General features: G+C 40.6%; 1 protein-coding gene across 9 annotated transcripts in view; it reads left to right on the top strand.

Moving 5' to 3' along the window:
• Positions 1 to 346: 346 nt before the first annotated feature.
• fli1 (Fli-1 proto-oncogene, ETS transcription factor) overlaps positions 347 to 15,932 on the top strand; it is a 32,278-nt gene continuing 16,692 nt past the window's right edge. The window contains exons 1-5 of one of the 9 annotated variants that reach the window (XM_034866871.1): positions 347 to 612; positions 2,484 to 2,595; positions 12,753 to 12,964; positions 13,234 to 13,385; positions 14,455 to 14,658. In XM_034866871.1, the coding sequence (XP_034722762.1) occupies positions 2,530 to 2,595; positions 12,753 to 12,964; positions 13,234 to 13,385; positions 14,455 to 14,658 (634 nt within the window). In that variant the 5' untranslated portion in view covers positions 347 to 612; positions 2,484 to 2,529. The other 8 variants (XM_034866874.1, XM_034866870.1, XM_034866872.1 and 5 more) reach the window with 8 other exon arrangements.

The raw sequence follows: 15,932 nt of genomic DNA on the forward strand, positions 1-15,932 counted from the left end.
TGAGGAGAAAAAAAGTCACATCAAGTGCTTTATGTAGTTACAATACATCTAAATGTCATTGGTCCATCTTTTAATTGCGGAGAAAAGGTGAGAAAAAGGTCAATTCCATTTCTTAGAGCAATATTATGTTTTTTTAATGATGTGTGTAGGGTTTTAGAAGTTCTCTGACTGTCCATAGAACAGTTTTACTACATACACCAACACTGTTCCGAGATCTGCAGTGTTGCGTGTACTTAATCACAAATGAATACTAATAACTATATAGACATCTGAAACTATATCCATTTTTTTCCCGACAATGTTCTTCACCAAAATACTTCATAAAGCAGATTTATGAAGCTCCTACTCTCTCTGCTCTCCCCTTATTTCATGGTTCAGTGGCCTCACACGGCAGGCAAGGGGAGGTTTTCTCTCGCTGCTCATTGGTCGCGACTCTCGCATCTCAGCAACATTTCCATTCATACACCCGGCGCTCCTTTTCAGCCCCTTTCAAAAATAACTCACTGTCATCATTATTAGAAAACGGCTTTGCCTGGACGGGACTAATTGTTAAGAATTGGCGAAGGAGTGATTTGATCGAAAACGATCAAACGACCGAGAGAAAAACGACAGGTGAGTGACAAAAAAACAACAACTTCGCGTTCGCTAAATGTCTTTTCTCTGACAAACTCTGCAGCAAATGTGTCCATGCCGGAGGAATAGAAATCATTTGCACTTGTTTCATTGCTGTTGTTGATGCGCAGTCACATTGTATAAAACAACAACAAACCGATTGCACTTCGATTGATCTAAAAAAAAAAAAGCAGATGCTTTGGTAAGTGAATGAAACTGCCTCTATTTCAACTAGTGTGTGTCTTATTGCTTTAGTCTTGTTATTCAAACGTTCAATTTTTTAAAAGTTCTAAGTTAAATATGGGTTTTGCAATCGAAAAAAGTACTGAACTTTTGTGAGCTCACCTCTCACTGTATGACTTTATGGGGCTTCAGGTGAATTAGTCTACATGCAAGATGAAAAAACGGAATGCATACTAGCTCAAAATCAGTTGGCTCTCGTTTATGATGGATAACAGCAAGGTAAGATGCTTAAAATGTAACACTAGAGGGGTCCCGGCCCACGGGGCTGTCTCGGAGGGAGGTTCACGCCGTTATTCACCAGTCCTCCTCTGCCTAATTGGCTGCAGATGCGGTGTCCTATGCACTTTTTACCGCGTAGACATTGGATGCATTTGGGGAACTTTATGAGGCGAGCCTTGCGTTTGCCTGCAGGAGCCGAGAAGACAAAAAAAAAAGCAACAACCCCAAGAAAAACATTGGTCCTCTACATTAAGCCGTGCCACGTTCATATATAACCGCTTTCTTTCTAGGCTAATTTATCACGGGGCAGGAATTCAATGAAAAGAAGAAAAAAAACTTGGACCTGGAATTGTGTTGTAAAAAAAAGATACATTATAGTGCTATTAAACCCCCGATCGTGTGTAGGAAGGTATAAATCCCCCTTTTTTTATTGTATGATTTTTCTCTTTTTTCCTGTTGAATTTCCCTGTCAGGAATTGGCACGAGATCACTCGCGCGCGTCCGCATCTAACACTAATTACGCTCAAATGCAGAGTCGGGAAAAGGTTCACGGTTGTATATTTATAATCTTCCTGACAGGTCACAGCACACATGCTACTGAACAGGAGAATGCAGTCCCATAGGCCTTGTTAAGATATGTTGAACTTTAGTGGTGCGTCCTGAATGCCAATATAGTAGTCTATATACGTTCATTTGCTATATCACACAGTCTATAACAACCATTATGCCGCAGCCTTCCTAATAATTGCACAAGGAGGGAAGGGCTAAAGACACCGTCCTCTAAGTGCCCTTTCACCCTAGACTTTGTAAGCTGCACTTATTAAAGCGAAAAGTGTTTCAATATGTGGTAAGCTTTAGGGGAAAACGTGATGGGGGTTGGGAAGGGGCCCTCTTCTTCTTCTTGCTGCCCAGCTCCCATTGGGCGACTTAGAGTCATTCATCCATGTTACCAGTAGGTTAGTGGTGTAGGTAGGCTATACATTGGTTTTGTTAATGCTCTCACAGTGGTAATTAAAAACCTACCCGGATCTAATCCACCTCTGACCACTGTAGGAGAAAAACGAGGCATTAATATGTATTAATCAAAGGGTTATGTGTACAGTCAGACATCCTTTGACTTTCCCTTTATTTTGATGGAAGTGGTTACCCATGTGTATAAGTTCACAGAACCCGCGGGTCTGTGTGCATGTACGCTGTCCAGCACGCAGTTGTCAAGTGTAGCCTAAATGTTTTATTGATAAAAAACGTAGGCTTATTCATGATTTTTTTTTTTGCCGCTTGAAAGTTTAACAATATTTCAAATAACCCTTAAAATAATGGGCTACATGTAGAAAGTAAACAATATAATCGAAAAACGAATACTAAAGTCATTGAGTTGTTATTTATTCTCTATATTTTCCTTTTCTCAGGGCCCATTGGACACTGAGCACCCTTGGGCCTGTCTGTCAAGTAGACATGTTTCAAACTGTCCCTGACACGTCGTCTTACGTCAAGGTAAGACACCATCGTCTCTTCGATCAGGTAATGTTGGAGGGACAAACTGGGGGTCCTTTCATTTTTTTAATTACTTAGGCTGCCATGTGCAACCAGATCTCCTCATATTCAAGTCATTCCAGTCTTACAGTGTCTTAAAGTGTTAAAACAATCACTCAAGCAGTGACTATTATCTATAATTATTTACATTCGAAAGAAGTATTAGGCTACATGTTTACAGTTAATTTGCTAATGCTGGTTTTAAAGGAGAAAAATAAAAAAGTACTACTGATGATAGTAGAATAGAAGAGTGGAAGGAGCTTTGCACATATGCCATGGATATTACATTTGATTGCCAACTTGATTTGTAGTAAGCGGCTGCATGTTTACGCTGTAAAGTCCCTTGTTGAAATGTGGTCTGGCTGAAGTGCCAAGATCGATTCCACTTTTGCCGATTTTGTTTGTCCTAAAAATGCTGCTGTTATGGCTCATTATTATGTTTGACGTCATGATTCTCTCTCTCTCTCTCTCTCTCTCTCTTCCTCACCACAGTCCTGAGAATGTAAATAAAGCAAACAGCGCACATCTGGTTTTCACATAAAAAACTGCATCGTGTCACACGTGGCGCAGCGTGAATACCTGCAACTGCTACATTTCTGAGGCACTGAAGTCATTAAAAAAATTTTTAAATATAAAACCTTGTAATCTCCAAATAATCTCAAATGTACCATTTATTTAGGTAGTCAGTCAATGTGGCAGCATGACGTTTGCTCACATCCATCATAATAATCTTCCGAGGGTGACTGCTCGGATTGTGCCTGATTAAAATGAGCCATTGTGGAGAGGCGAGCTGGAGTAATATCTTCATGATCAAGGAAATTTTCCAAGGGCGAGTTGTTAATGTTTTGAAGACTTATTGAATAAGGGCTCTTTTCATCCAGTCACAGCGTTTGTGCCAATGCAGCAAGACTCGGCGTTTCAGGCCTCAGAACAATTCCTGATTTGTTGTGAGAGTTGAATAGCGCGGATGTTTGAGGAGAAAATGTGCTCTTAATTGAGTCTTTCTGCTGCCTAAAAAAAAGAAAGAAGGCCAATGAGGGACAAACAGGTTAGTGGGACTTGAGCGTGGAAGAAGTTATCTTTTAATTTTACAGTGCTTGCAACTCATAGCTGCTTTGATTTGCTGTGGAAATGCAGCATTATTTCTGTTTGTTCTGACTCCAATAAGGTTGTTTTTCTTATTCTGCTCGGATTCAGGGTAGCGTGTGTATTTTGCGTGCAAGTGCTTCACTCACTGGCTCACTCACATTCAGGGAGATATTGGTCAGAATGTGGCACGCCTCAATTCAAAATCTAAAGAAATATTCCTCATTCAAGTGAATCCATGGCCCAACATTTGGTTTTGTTTGGTTAAGGCCAGGCGAGACTGGAACTCTCCAATAAAAATAAATCTCAAATTAATTATGGCCTAGAGCGAGGGGCCAGACAGTTCGTGCTTATGTGTGCTGCAGACTCCATTTTTTGCCCTCAGTATTTTGACCGAGAGAAGGAATGATCTGAATAAAAGTCTGATGTCTAATAAACAGAACAGTTAGCAGGCTCACATTGACTGGGGCTGTTTTTTTTATTTGGAAAAGTCTCTCACAACACTCTGCAATAGAAGTAATTGCCCCCCCCCCCCTTTTGACTTATCAAATGAGGTACCCATGTGCAACCTACAATTCGTAGACTACACCATAAAAAAGTTTTTTTAGGAAGCACAAGAAAAAAAAAAAAAAAAGCATGTTGACTTGTTTTGAGAAAGTGTCTTTAATACAATACACTGTTAACAAAAATGGGCCTGATTAAAGAAACCTCATGAAGTGTATGTCCCTGTTTATACAGTGTTTCCCTTTTGACAGATTGTTTTGACTTGTTTGGCCTATGCGAGAAAAAAAACTCCCAACATGCACTTTCTCTAACCACATTCTCCATACATCAAATCTTACTATATGAGCTAAAAATCGAAGGCTGGGCCTAACAATTGAAACACGGCTCAACATAAACTCTGCATAGTGTCCGCCCACCTCTGGCTGGTTGCCCTAGCGGAGAGACAGAAGAGCTACTGGCTCATGGTGTAAGGAAGAAATGTCTGGCTGTCTAGTTTCAGCTCCAAGCCAGATGTTTTGTGGTTCACTGTATAAACCAACCTGCATCTGTTTATTGGCCTTCCAAAATGTTTGTTACCACTGTATTCATTATGGTCTTGGTAGGTCCTGGACCCCTAGTCTTCCTAATAGGTATGAGTGGGATGGCAGGTATTTTAATACAGAGAGTGCGTGATCTTGTCTGAGGCAAGCTGTTGGAAAAATGTTGTTTGATTAAAATAACAGACTTGTCAGGTAAACACAAAGGGATTTGTGTCATTTAAAAAGCACCCTGGAAAGTATTTCATGACACTGCATGGTCTCCAGTGAAGAGGAAAGCTTGTCTTTTTATTAATGGAACCTAATGACATGAATCCAAAGACCCACATCACAGAATACAACTAAAAAAACTGGGGGGTTTTAAGAGATGGGGTTCTATTACTAAACATAAAGCCCAGTATGGTGAATCCCCAACTATCTTAAATTTGCCACTTTATCACTAATCTTTCTAAAATAAAAAGCCTCTTTGAAAACCTCAGATGCTGGAATGTATAGAAAAACAGAAAAAGAAAGAAACCAAACCAGTCACTGAAGAGTTAAACAAGGTGTCTCCCTTAATTACACGAGTCTGAACTGGCCTCAGGCAGGAGAAGCCTTGACCCTTAGCCGGATCCAGATGTGGTGGTCCCAAGGGTGGGGGCCCTCGGCCCGACCAGACCCCCAAGCAGAGAGCAGACAGGCCGGCCCTGCTGTCAGTCCTTGTGGAGGCGCACTCTCCGTTTGGCCACTCTTGAAGCAGAACCCCGACTCTGCACAAATATTCATCATCATCATCATCATGATCATGATTTCAACTAAATCGTAGTATTGTTAAGCGTTACAAAAACGGCAGTCTAATGAGATACATTCACTTTGGTTCAATGACAATATTTTCCTATCAAATGTGATTTTCTTGATAATGATGGATTGATCGCAAAATCTAGGCTATTCAAAATTAATAACTGAAATTGTTAAATTAGTATAATATGGAACGTGGATTTCCATTATATCTATTGACTCATTAGATTTATGTTTTATTTGTCTTATGGAAATATCACTGAATGAAATATCACACATTTGCTGTAAAAATGGACGTTTCTTGCAGTGCTATTGGTCTGGTCACGTTCTGAGCTGGCTCCATGTCTAGCATCTGCACTAAAATTATGCTTGAATTGATGAGGGCAATTTCATAGGGCAGACAAAAAGAAAGAAAAAATACCCATGTGGGGGTAGGGATTAGGGGATTTCTTTTTTGGGGGCTCAGGCGATTAGATCCATCATTAAATAGCAATGGCAAACTCAATGATAACAAATATAATAAAAAATTATATTAACAATTTGCATTTGAGACCCTTATTTCAAATGCGTTTTTTTTTATGCACGCTGTCTTCCTCCATTCAGTTGTGCGCAGAACAGCAGTCGAACACGTGTATAGCAGACCCTCAGACTGTAGTGCGGTTAGAAGCTGAATGCTTGGGTTTTATTAATGGTGTCTCGGGAAAACTTCACGGAGAGTTGTAACATTAAAAAAGACTTGGTTGCCACAACGCCTGCAAAAGGTGTTCAGGTTTTTCTCCTGTCTTGAGTTAGAGCTTTATCAGCCGTAAGTCTGAGAGAAACACCTGTCCATGTTCAAAGATAAACTTTTTTTTTTTAATGTATCACTTCCACTATGGAATATGGATTAGAACAGAGAATCCCTTGGTTTACAGAGGGATGGAGGCATGGCAAGATGCACGTCTGAAGTGTAGGCGTGAACCAAATAAGCGCTCTAAAACGTCTGATCACATATGAGTGTCCTGAGACAGCAAACGTTATGTGGAAAACGTCAGTTAAATGTGTGTAGAAATAATTCATAAGTCGGACTAGTAGTAAACCCTTCCACACCGTATGTGACACAACTGGGAAAGAAAACACGAGCCCATTCTACAGCAGACTACACAGCAATGGCTGTGCGCAACGCAGGCAGTCATCCTGTAAATATTTCCGAGCAGAAAAACATAACAGTGGAGCGAACACTCAATTGTTTTCCCTGCTTATCTCTCTGGGACAGTATCCTGCTTTTTTGAAGGCAGGGCTTTCGGTGACACACAGCTTCCTTCTCAACCTTCTCAACAGTGGTGACTTCACTTCCCAAATTTAGAGGAAAGAAAAAACTCAATCCGGTAAAAGTGTCTCTTTCTCTCCGCCGCATACCGGGGGCTGGAATTAATTCAGGAGCGTGTCATGTTTGGGATATTGTCGGGGTCCGCTGAAAATTGCGCAAAATGGACGGAACTATTAAGGTAAGGGTGGAGAACGGGGTGTTTGAGTTTGTGGGAGACTGCTTTTTCGGAGTTGCGCCTCCTTTTTTTAAGCAATGGGTTGAAATACCCCTCTGTGTCGGTCTGGGAGCTGGGAACTCCAATCTGACGACGATGAGCGGCTTTTTTCTCTCGGTCTGAAAGCGGTAACCAGATTTCCTTCGTTTTCCTCTTACTTTGAAAGTATCCCTTCTCAGTAAGCTGCCTGGTTTTGAGGATACGCTACGGTGTGGATTCAAGGCTAAATCAGAATCACGCTTTGGATTTTGGGGACCAATAAGAGCACTATTACGCACCTCTGAAAAGGCAAAAAGGAGTGGCTATTTATTTCAGAACCCACGCTGAATGTACTTTCATATAGGTATATGTAATCCAGGAGTTCAACAATTTGGTATAGTATGGGCAGCGGGGATTGAGCAATAGCCATGGCAGGATGTGCCGCTGGATACGATGTGTCGAGCTGCGCAACAGCGGTGTGGCACGTCGCCCGGCTCGGTCCAAAGATCCTGCCGTGGGTGAAAAAAGTGTGGTGTATTGGTATTTACACAAGAAATAATATTTCTTTCTCTTTTCTGCTGTTGAATATTGTCACGTCTCACCCTCCCTCGCGCAGAAAGTTTTGTGAAAGTGTAAGGAAAGCTGTCATTTGGTAATTGCATGCGGTAACTGCTCAGTTTGCAACACTTAAACCCCACATTACAATAATACCTTGGCTTGCTCCTCCTATAGTTACACAACTGTTTTGAAACGGTATGTTGGTAGTCAAGAGCGGTCTATATTAACTTTGGCTACTGGCCCCCGACAGTCAAATTCCAGATGCATTATGGCTGCAGCCACCAGATGTTGAATGGCAAGTCCCTTGTAGTTCAGTCTGTCCTCCGGTTAGCAAGTGTAAGCTCAGAAGAATGCAGCAGTCTGCATTTGCTCGTATTGTTGTTGTTTCTTTGAGAAATGTAAAGTAACGGCTGGGTGTGGTGTGAGTTTTGGAAGAGTGTAAACGTTGGTCAGACAAAAGTGTCAGGCTGCATATAGACACTAAAATCCCGTTATTCACCGCTCACAGGGCTGTGATTGTTTTGTTATGTATCGGGGATGAAAGCCATGCTGCAGGAGGACATTAATGTCTCAGCCTGGATGTCGGTAACAAAGCAAGACGTTTGTGATAATTAATGTAATCATAATTGAATCCTTGGGTGTAAATGATTGGCTGCTAGCTGCATACATGCTCGCTAAAAGAAAGGAAGGGCTCTCTAGCCATGAGAGTTTCCTGCTCCACACAATCTTTTCCTGACAGGTTTCCTCTTCCTCTTTAAACAAAGGACAGGAATGGCCCCCTCTGGGTGGCTCCTGCTAGATGACTGTGTGTGTGAACGCCAAACAATCACACGTGAAGTCTGGATGTGGAGCTATTGCATATATCCAGTCTGCTCTAGACGCGCCGTGACGCATTTGGAGAGATATACTTGGTTGATGTAAACCCAACAGAGGTGGCTCCCAGCAGGTGTCACACGCACACAATGCATCTAATGGTGCTGTTTAACAGTTGAGCTATTTTTATAGTCCCCCCCCCCCCCCCCCCCCCCCCCCCCACATACTGTTTGTGCCACTGCAAAACGATACAGTACATGGCAAAAATTTAAATCAGATTATTACTTATTTTTACTTTCAGAATAAAATTATACTAAGAACAAAAAACAGTTTGACTTAGGAATCAGGAGTTTTTAGTGACTTTGTTCAGTTATGGTCCTCGGAAAAAATTCATCTAGATTAAGAGTGGAATATTATCTGTGGACATTGAGAGACAGACACAAAACCGCCTGTAGCTCTTTAGAAGTATGTGTTCCCTGCAGATACTGGAAAGAAGGCACTGGTCTGTCATCTGTTCAGCTTCTCTTCATAAGAGTGGTGTGATCCTATTTAAAAAAAACAAAAAAACATCTGCAATCTTAAATAGGCACCCACCACTTGCCAATCATAGTTTCAATTGCACAGGCTGATATGTCACTGTAAATATAACGTGCAACAGTCATAATAGCTCAGGAAGACCTTATCAGGCTGTAATGAGACATTCCCTCACTCTTCTAAACTTTATCATCCACAGACGAGCTGGTGTGCTTTGCACAGATAGAGAGTCCTGTAGCCGGGGTTCAGACTATGATGGATCCACTGATGAAATCACTGGAAAATCTAATTCTGGCAAGATGGCTACACACTTTTCTAACCACCCCTTAACTTTAAGAATAGTATTTCATTGACATAGTAGGATAGGCCTACACAAAAAAATTGTATTTGATATGTCTCATAGACAAAGCTGGTTCTAACTATGTGAAGTAAAAAGATTGATCTCGTGTTTAAGAAGGAGTTTGACTTGATTCACTCCTCACCACATTATTTAAATAGAAGACAAGTCATTTTTATTCAGGATGTCTACAAGCTGTCCCATTTTTTAAATATTTGTATCCTTACTTTGATTGGTGCAGACACAGCCAGTAGGGGGTTGTGGCATTACAACAGAGGGCACTACAGAGCAATTTCAAATTAAAACCTTTTTCCACCGAAAGTTATGTTGACCAAACTTGAGAAAATGAATCATAAAGAGTGGAGGCCTCACCTGTAGCATCTGCGATGGTTTCAAATAGTAATTAAAAGTAGGAAAGATAAAAAAGCCCAGGGTGCTCAGGAAGTCCTGTCAGATGTTTGAAGGTGCTCTTTAGGGTCGGGAATTCAATTAAGTATAGAAAAAAGGGAAATCTAAGACAATCTTCTTCAAAATGAGTTAAAAAGTACACATTTTAGTGGCTACATCATAGTAGAAACTTTAAAAGACATGGGGAGAAGAAACCCACAGTACAGCAGCATAGACAGCCTTCTTCAGTGCATCACATACATTTTCTATTATGAAATAGCCAGTAAAATAAAGTATTTTTAAATCATTTTGAAGAAGAGTGGCTTGGATTTCTCTTTTTCTGTAATTAATTAGAAGTATTTCAACTTTGATATGCTGATTAAGAAAAAAACACAGATTGATTGGCTGTCAATCAGTATCAAAGTATTACTATAGTCACCCTCTAGTTATACCTGTTTTAAACCTGTCATAAAAAGTATTTCTACTTGTATGAAATGTCTTAGAATGGAATGGTACTAAAGTTATGTGACATCCTGAGGATTCTGCTTTCATGAAAGCAACATTATACAGAATGCAAACGGCTACATGTTGGAAATACTGATCAATGAATATCAAGTAGCATTTTCCCCCTGAAGCAGATATGTGGCATTTTGGAATGAAAAAATTCAGTCCTCAAGAATTAGACACGTCTCGTTCTAAGCTGTGCCATCAAATCCTATCAGATCCAGATGTGCATCAGACCAGAGCCTCGTCCCCAGCAGAAGCATATGACTCTAAAGATTTCACTTGATTTTCTGACTCATTGTTATTTCTGTGTTTGTTTGTTTTTAACAATGATGGATGGACCAATTATAAGAAGGGCTGACTCTTTAAGTTATTGATAAGCAGGATCCCCATTCTGTGCCAGCTAAAAGTTGCCTGGCATCAGTCTGACAGGGTGACATTGCCCAACTGTGTTCATTGTCAAACACTTAGTGGTGACAACTGTATGTTCACCTCTAAGTACACAATCCATGCTTTACATCCAAGACATTACACAAGGAGCATGTTGGAAACCACGTAATAGCTTGGCCAGCCGCAAGTTTCTGCGTTTGTTTTCTTTAATAAACGTACACTGCTCCAGCTGAGCTGCAGCAGAGGGGTCAGTGTAGCAGTGACCCCCCCCTGCTTCTGTTGAGTCTTCAGCTGTGGACGGAAGCCCAACGCTCAGACAAGACAGACACGTCAGGGCATGACAGGGAAGTTTTGGGTCCAAGTTAAGAACTGATGATGAGCAAGAGATAAAGACTACACAACCAGCAATCTAGAAAGACTTGGTTTAGAATATTTTTATTTGACAGCCCATAAGTTCAACATGAGAGTTTGAGAACCGTTGTTTTTGTTTTTTTCTGTGAAGCAATGTCCAACCTTTTTTGGTAGAACAGCTGTTTGTATGGAATGATAATGTCAGTAAACCAGTACGTGGGTAAAGATGAGCCTTAAAACTGTGTCGTACTCCAGTGTGGGCATGATTGAAGTCATCCAAACATCAACAGGAAGCTACAGTTGCTCTGTGGGCTGTGTACACAAACTACTTAGGATGCCAGACTATGATATGACCCATAACTACACATAATTGCTGTAAACAAAATAATACACTAGAGAACATTTGAGATCACAGGTTTTTTCGGTAGTGTAAAATGAAAGACTGGAGTTGTATCTTTGCATGTTTGTGAGTTTATTGTTATCATTCTTATTACACAACTGTGTCTTACTACTGAAAACAATTTGATATTTGGAGAAAAATGCCTCTTTCCTTTCTTTGCAGAGAATTAGAAAAAAGATATGTTAATCAAGAAGTGAAGTGCATTTAGGAGAAGGTTAGCTTGGCACTAAAAAGCAGGGTTAAACAGCTAGCCTGGCCATGTCTAAAAAATAAAATGCTTGTGAACTTCTAAAACTCCTCAATTAACGCTTAAACAGAACTTTGGTCACTTTCAACACGTAGCTCTGTTGTTTGTAAATTTAGAGTGCTGTCGGTAGAGAGAAAAATAGCAAGAATCGTTGCTGCCTACACCCTGTTATCCTCCTGCTAGAGTTGCACCCAACCGGCTTAAACAGGGCAAGTTTTAAATGTGCTTTTAGCCTCTGAACATGTTAAAAATGCCATTAAAAGTGCCTACGCATGTAAAATAATTCCTTCCAAGTGAACCGAAGGTGCTGTAGTACAACTAGCAGTAGACAAGTTATAATTGAAGTAAGTTTGGAGACACTACCTTATTTAATCATTCAAATTGATGGATGGATATTTTAGTTTAACCTCTCTTCTGTGTTGTAGTTTGTAGACGGTCCCTAAGCTCCCTCCTCTAACTGCCTTTTTACACAGGAACTAAACACAGCTTAACTAGCAGAACTGTCATGCATTTCTGTCACATCTACTGCAGTCAAATTTGCTTTGTTCACTTGGAAGGAATCACAGCACATGGGTAGGCACTTTTAATGAATTTCTGAACATGTTTAAAGGCTAAAAGCATGTTTAAACCTTGCCCTGTTAAAGCCTGTTGGGTGCTTAGACCTAGACTTCTTTTTATTAATCCTTTGGGGATGACTCCCACAAGGAAATTGAAATTCCAACATCTGTTTTTGCAAGAAATACAGTAAAAGACAGTACAGAGACAACAAAAATAACAGTAATAATAATGATAATAATAACAATAATAACAATAATAAGTGTAAAGTTGTGTGCCAATCAACCAGCAGAATCCAGGAAGTCACTGTGCCCAAAAAATAGCACATAAGCTTAAGTAAAACCATTTGTACACTGTAGATGTGTTGGCAGGAGTGTTTTGTTACATTTGGACGGTGCAAGGCTAGCTGTGTCGCCCTGCGTCTAGGCTTTGTGCTAAACTAAGCCAACCAGCTGGTGGCGGTAGCGTTAAGTGAAACGGACAGACTTAATTCTCTAAAAGAAAGCAATTAAGCCTATTTCCCTAAAATATCAAAGGATGTTTTTTGTTTTAAGTGTGTATTGGTTAGGATGGCTGTAAACTGCGTATTTGGAAGCTCACATACTGGCACCTTTAAAATGAGTCGAGAAAGACATACCAAGTATGTGTTCCTTTTCACCTACAGGAGGCGCTATCAGTGGTGAGTGAAGACCAGTCCCTATTTGAGCCTCCGTACGCTGCTGCTGCCCCTCTCCCGAAGACAGACATGACTGCTTCTGGCACACAGGACTACGGCCAGACCCACAAAATCAACCCCTTACCCCCACAGCAGGAGTGGATCAACCAGCCTGTGCGGGTCAACGTCAAGAGAGAATATGAGCACATGAATGGATCCAGGTATGACAAGACAACCACTTCCTTACATGCTTTAGTGTTTAATGAGATATGAGTTGTAGCTATCTTTATTACATATTAGACATTTGGTGTTCATTACTGCAGCTGCTTTTATACATATTATCATTTGTCATTAAACAAACCTTTTCTTTACCAGAGCTAACTTTCACTTGTTGCCTCTAAAGTCAATGAATGAAAAAAAACAACAACACCCAATTTCTTTTGCTAAATATAATTTTTTTAACTTCTTTGCATGTGTGTTTGTGTAGCAGGGAGTCTCCAGTGGACTGCAGTGTGGGTAAATGCAATAAGCTTGTGGGGGGTAATGATGCATCTCAGATGAATTATGGAAGCTACATGGATGAGAAGAATGCCCCTCCCCCCAACATGACAACCAATGAGCGGAGAGTCATTGTACCTGCAGGTATGTTATGATAAAAAGTATTTATACATTTAAAAAAAATCCTATCTTACGGGATTTGGATACTGTTAGATATGTGTCTGCATATGTCTGTATATCTACTGCAAAGTTATACAGCTGCTAAATGTTTGAGCAAGTGAAACACGCTGTGCTGCTGCTTTGGTTACAGACAGAGTCAGTCTCTGTTTTGGTATAATTTTGCCAATGCTGTAAATATTTTATGATTCCCATTTTGATTTAGCTGGTTTACAGGGTAAAGCATTGGTCCAAAGTTTTATGTCACTCATGGGAGCACGGCTGAATGCATGCAGGTAGAGATGTTGGTCTGTCTGCCAGACCTATATATTTCTTCACTGGTTTCACAAATTTGAACTTTCGGTATGTGAAATGGCACAGTTCAGAGAGTAACAAGTGCAGCTTCAGGGTTATAGCCTTTAGAAAAGTAATTTTAACATGTAAGTTAATTACGTTGCTACACGTAAGCATGACTGTGCTTTCCCAAATCAAATGGCGCTGTGGTCAATTTTCCATTGTAAAGGCCATTGTATCAGATGTTACTGCTAAACTGATCCAGACGTCCACTCATCTACTGAATAGGAACTCCACATGGAGGCTCCTCCTTAACCACAAGTGGTAAGTTTGGGGTTTGGTTTCTAGATTGGCTATGCCGTATATCAGACTAGGGTCAGGTAGTAATTGCACTTGCAATGCAAAACACACTAAAAGTTTGAACAATTACAGGAAGGGATCTCAGAGCAAAATATCCTACTCTGTGAAAGAATATTTACCAGAAACCTAAAATGAGTCATCTGGCAAATCCCATTCATTTGGTTAAAATGAGGCAAAAAATATTTTTATTGAACAAGGTCTGCTACTGATACATAACTCTGTTTATAATTTAGATATGATATGATGGTCCCAATAATGTCTTCCCTGGTGTGTGTCCAGTAACAATTTGTACGGAATAAACATAAAAAAATAATCCTTTATTTTCCTTCTTCTTCTTCTTCTTCTTCTTCTTCTTCTTCTTCTTCTTCTTCTTCTTCTTCTTCTTCTTCTATGTTGCTTGCAGACCCGTCGTTGTGGTCTCAGGACCATGTGCGCCAGTGGCTGGAGTGGGCCATCAAGGAGTACGGCCTTTTAGAGATCGACACAGTCATGTTTCAGAACACTGACGGCAAAGACCTCTGTAAGATGGGCAAAGATGACTTTCTCCGGCTCACCACCATGTACAACGCCGAAGTGCTTCTCTCTCATCTCAATTACCTCAGGGAAAGTAAGTACACTTTATGCCTCTCGAGTGCTACTAAACAAAAAGGTGAATCGAGAGAAACAATGGATGGAATGAAGGAACGGGTTTTTGGAACAAATGTTGGACTCCAGTAAAAGTTATTTGACAATTGATAAAAAACAGAACAGAAAATTTACAAAAGGTTCATAATACTGAAGATGTTTAGACTTCTTGACAGCATAAGGACAGTAAAAGGACAGTACTTTAAGTTGTACATCCTGCTGTTTGTGTTAAAGTTCATGCCAAAAAATTGAATTGAAAATGAACTTTCAGTCAATACACAAGTCTTTTTTCATATGCTCCTCCCTACTTTTGGATGAGAAGGGAGAGCGAAAAAATATCAAACCCCAGCAAACAACATGACACTTTGTTTGTTTTGTCACAGCACAATACTCATATTGCCTTCAATAAACAATGGAATTGCTTTTACTGGAAACTCATTTCTTTATAATGGCTACCCAGTATTAAGCAGAGCTGTGGAAACCAAAGAGGTTTCTCTCCCTTCTCGAGATAAACATCGACTACACCGCCCCACTTGACTTTGCTCCGCCTTATTCCACATGGTCCAGAAAGATGAAGCCCAGGTGCATTGCCTCAGGAATCACGCAAGGCCTGTGTGTTCAGCCCAGCAAAGAAAGTTGATCTGCAATTTGCAATGGAGGCAACTAAATTTGAGCCTGTTGCCTTTGAAGAGTTCCTTGGTGCAATCCTGCTTCATAAGTTTCGGCGGGGAAACAAAGCCAATTTTCTGAGGCAGTATGCAAATTACATTTTGAAATAAGATGTAACATCTGGCATGCCTGTTGCTTTGAATACAGATTGATGTCTGGGTCAGACAATGGATATGTCTAACATTTACTATACAAATAAGCTGATCAGGTGTAATGGGATTGTTGTACAAACAGAAAACAGTTTTTCCCATCTTTGAATTCTTTGCATTATGTGATGTGAGAGCGGTTTCTACTGTAGCTGTAGAATATCATGACACCACACTGGGTGGAGTGACTGATGGCTCAACTAAATTTAACATTACTTCCAAAGAAATGTCGATGGGCCTCAGCGTGATGTAATGGGAACTGTATTTTGTGGGTGTCAACAGTTTTCTCTGTGCACGGCATCTGGGCAGAGAGAGTTGCTTGTCATGAGTATAACAGCCTCATTGTGCAGCACTGCAGCGGGTGGATCCGTCTGACTGCCACTGGGCACACTCCGCAGAGCAGTTTTCATTATGGCCACTGGCTGCGTGACTTAGCCACGGC

This window comes from Etheostoma cragini, chromosome 3, assembly GCF_013103735.1.
Source record: "Etheostoma cragini isolate CJK2018 chromosome 3, CSU_Ecrag_1.0, whole genome shotgun sequence".
NCBI lineage: Eukaryota > Metazoa > Chordata > Actinopteri > Perciformes > Percidae > Etheostoma > Etheostoma cragini.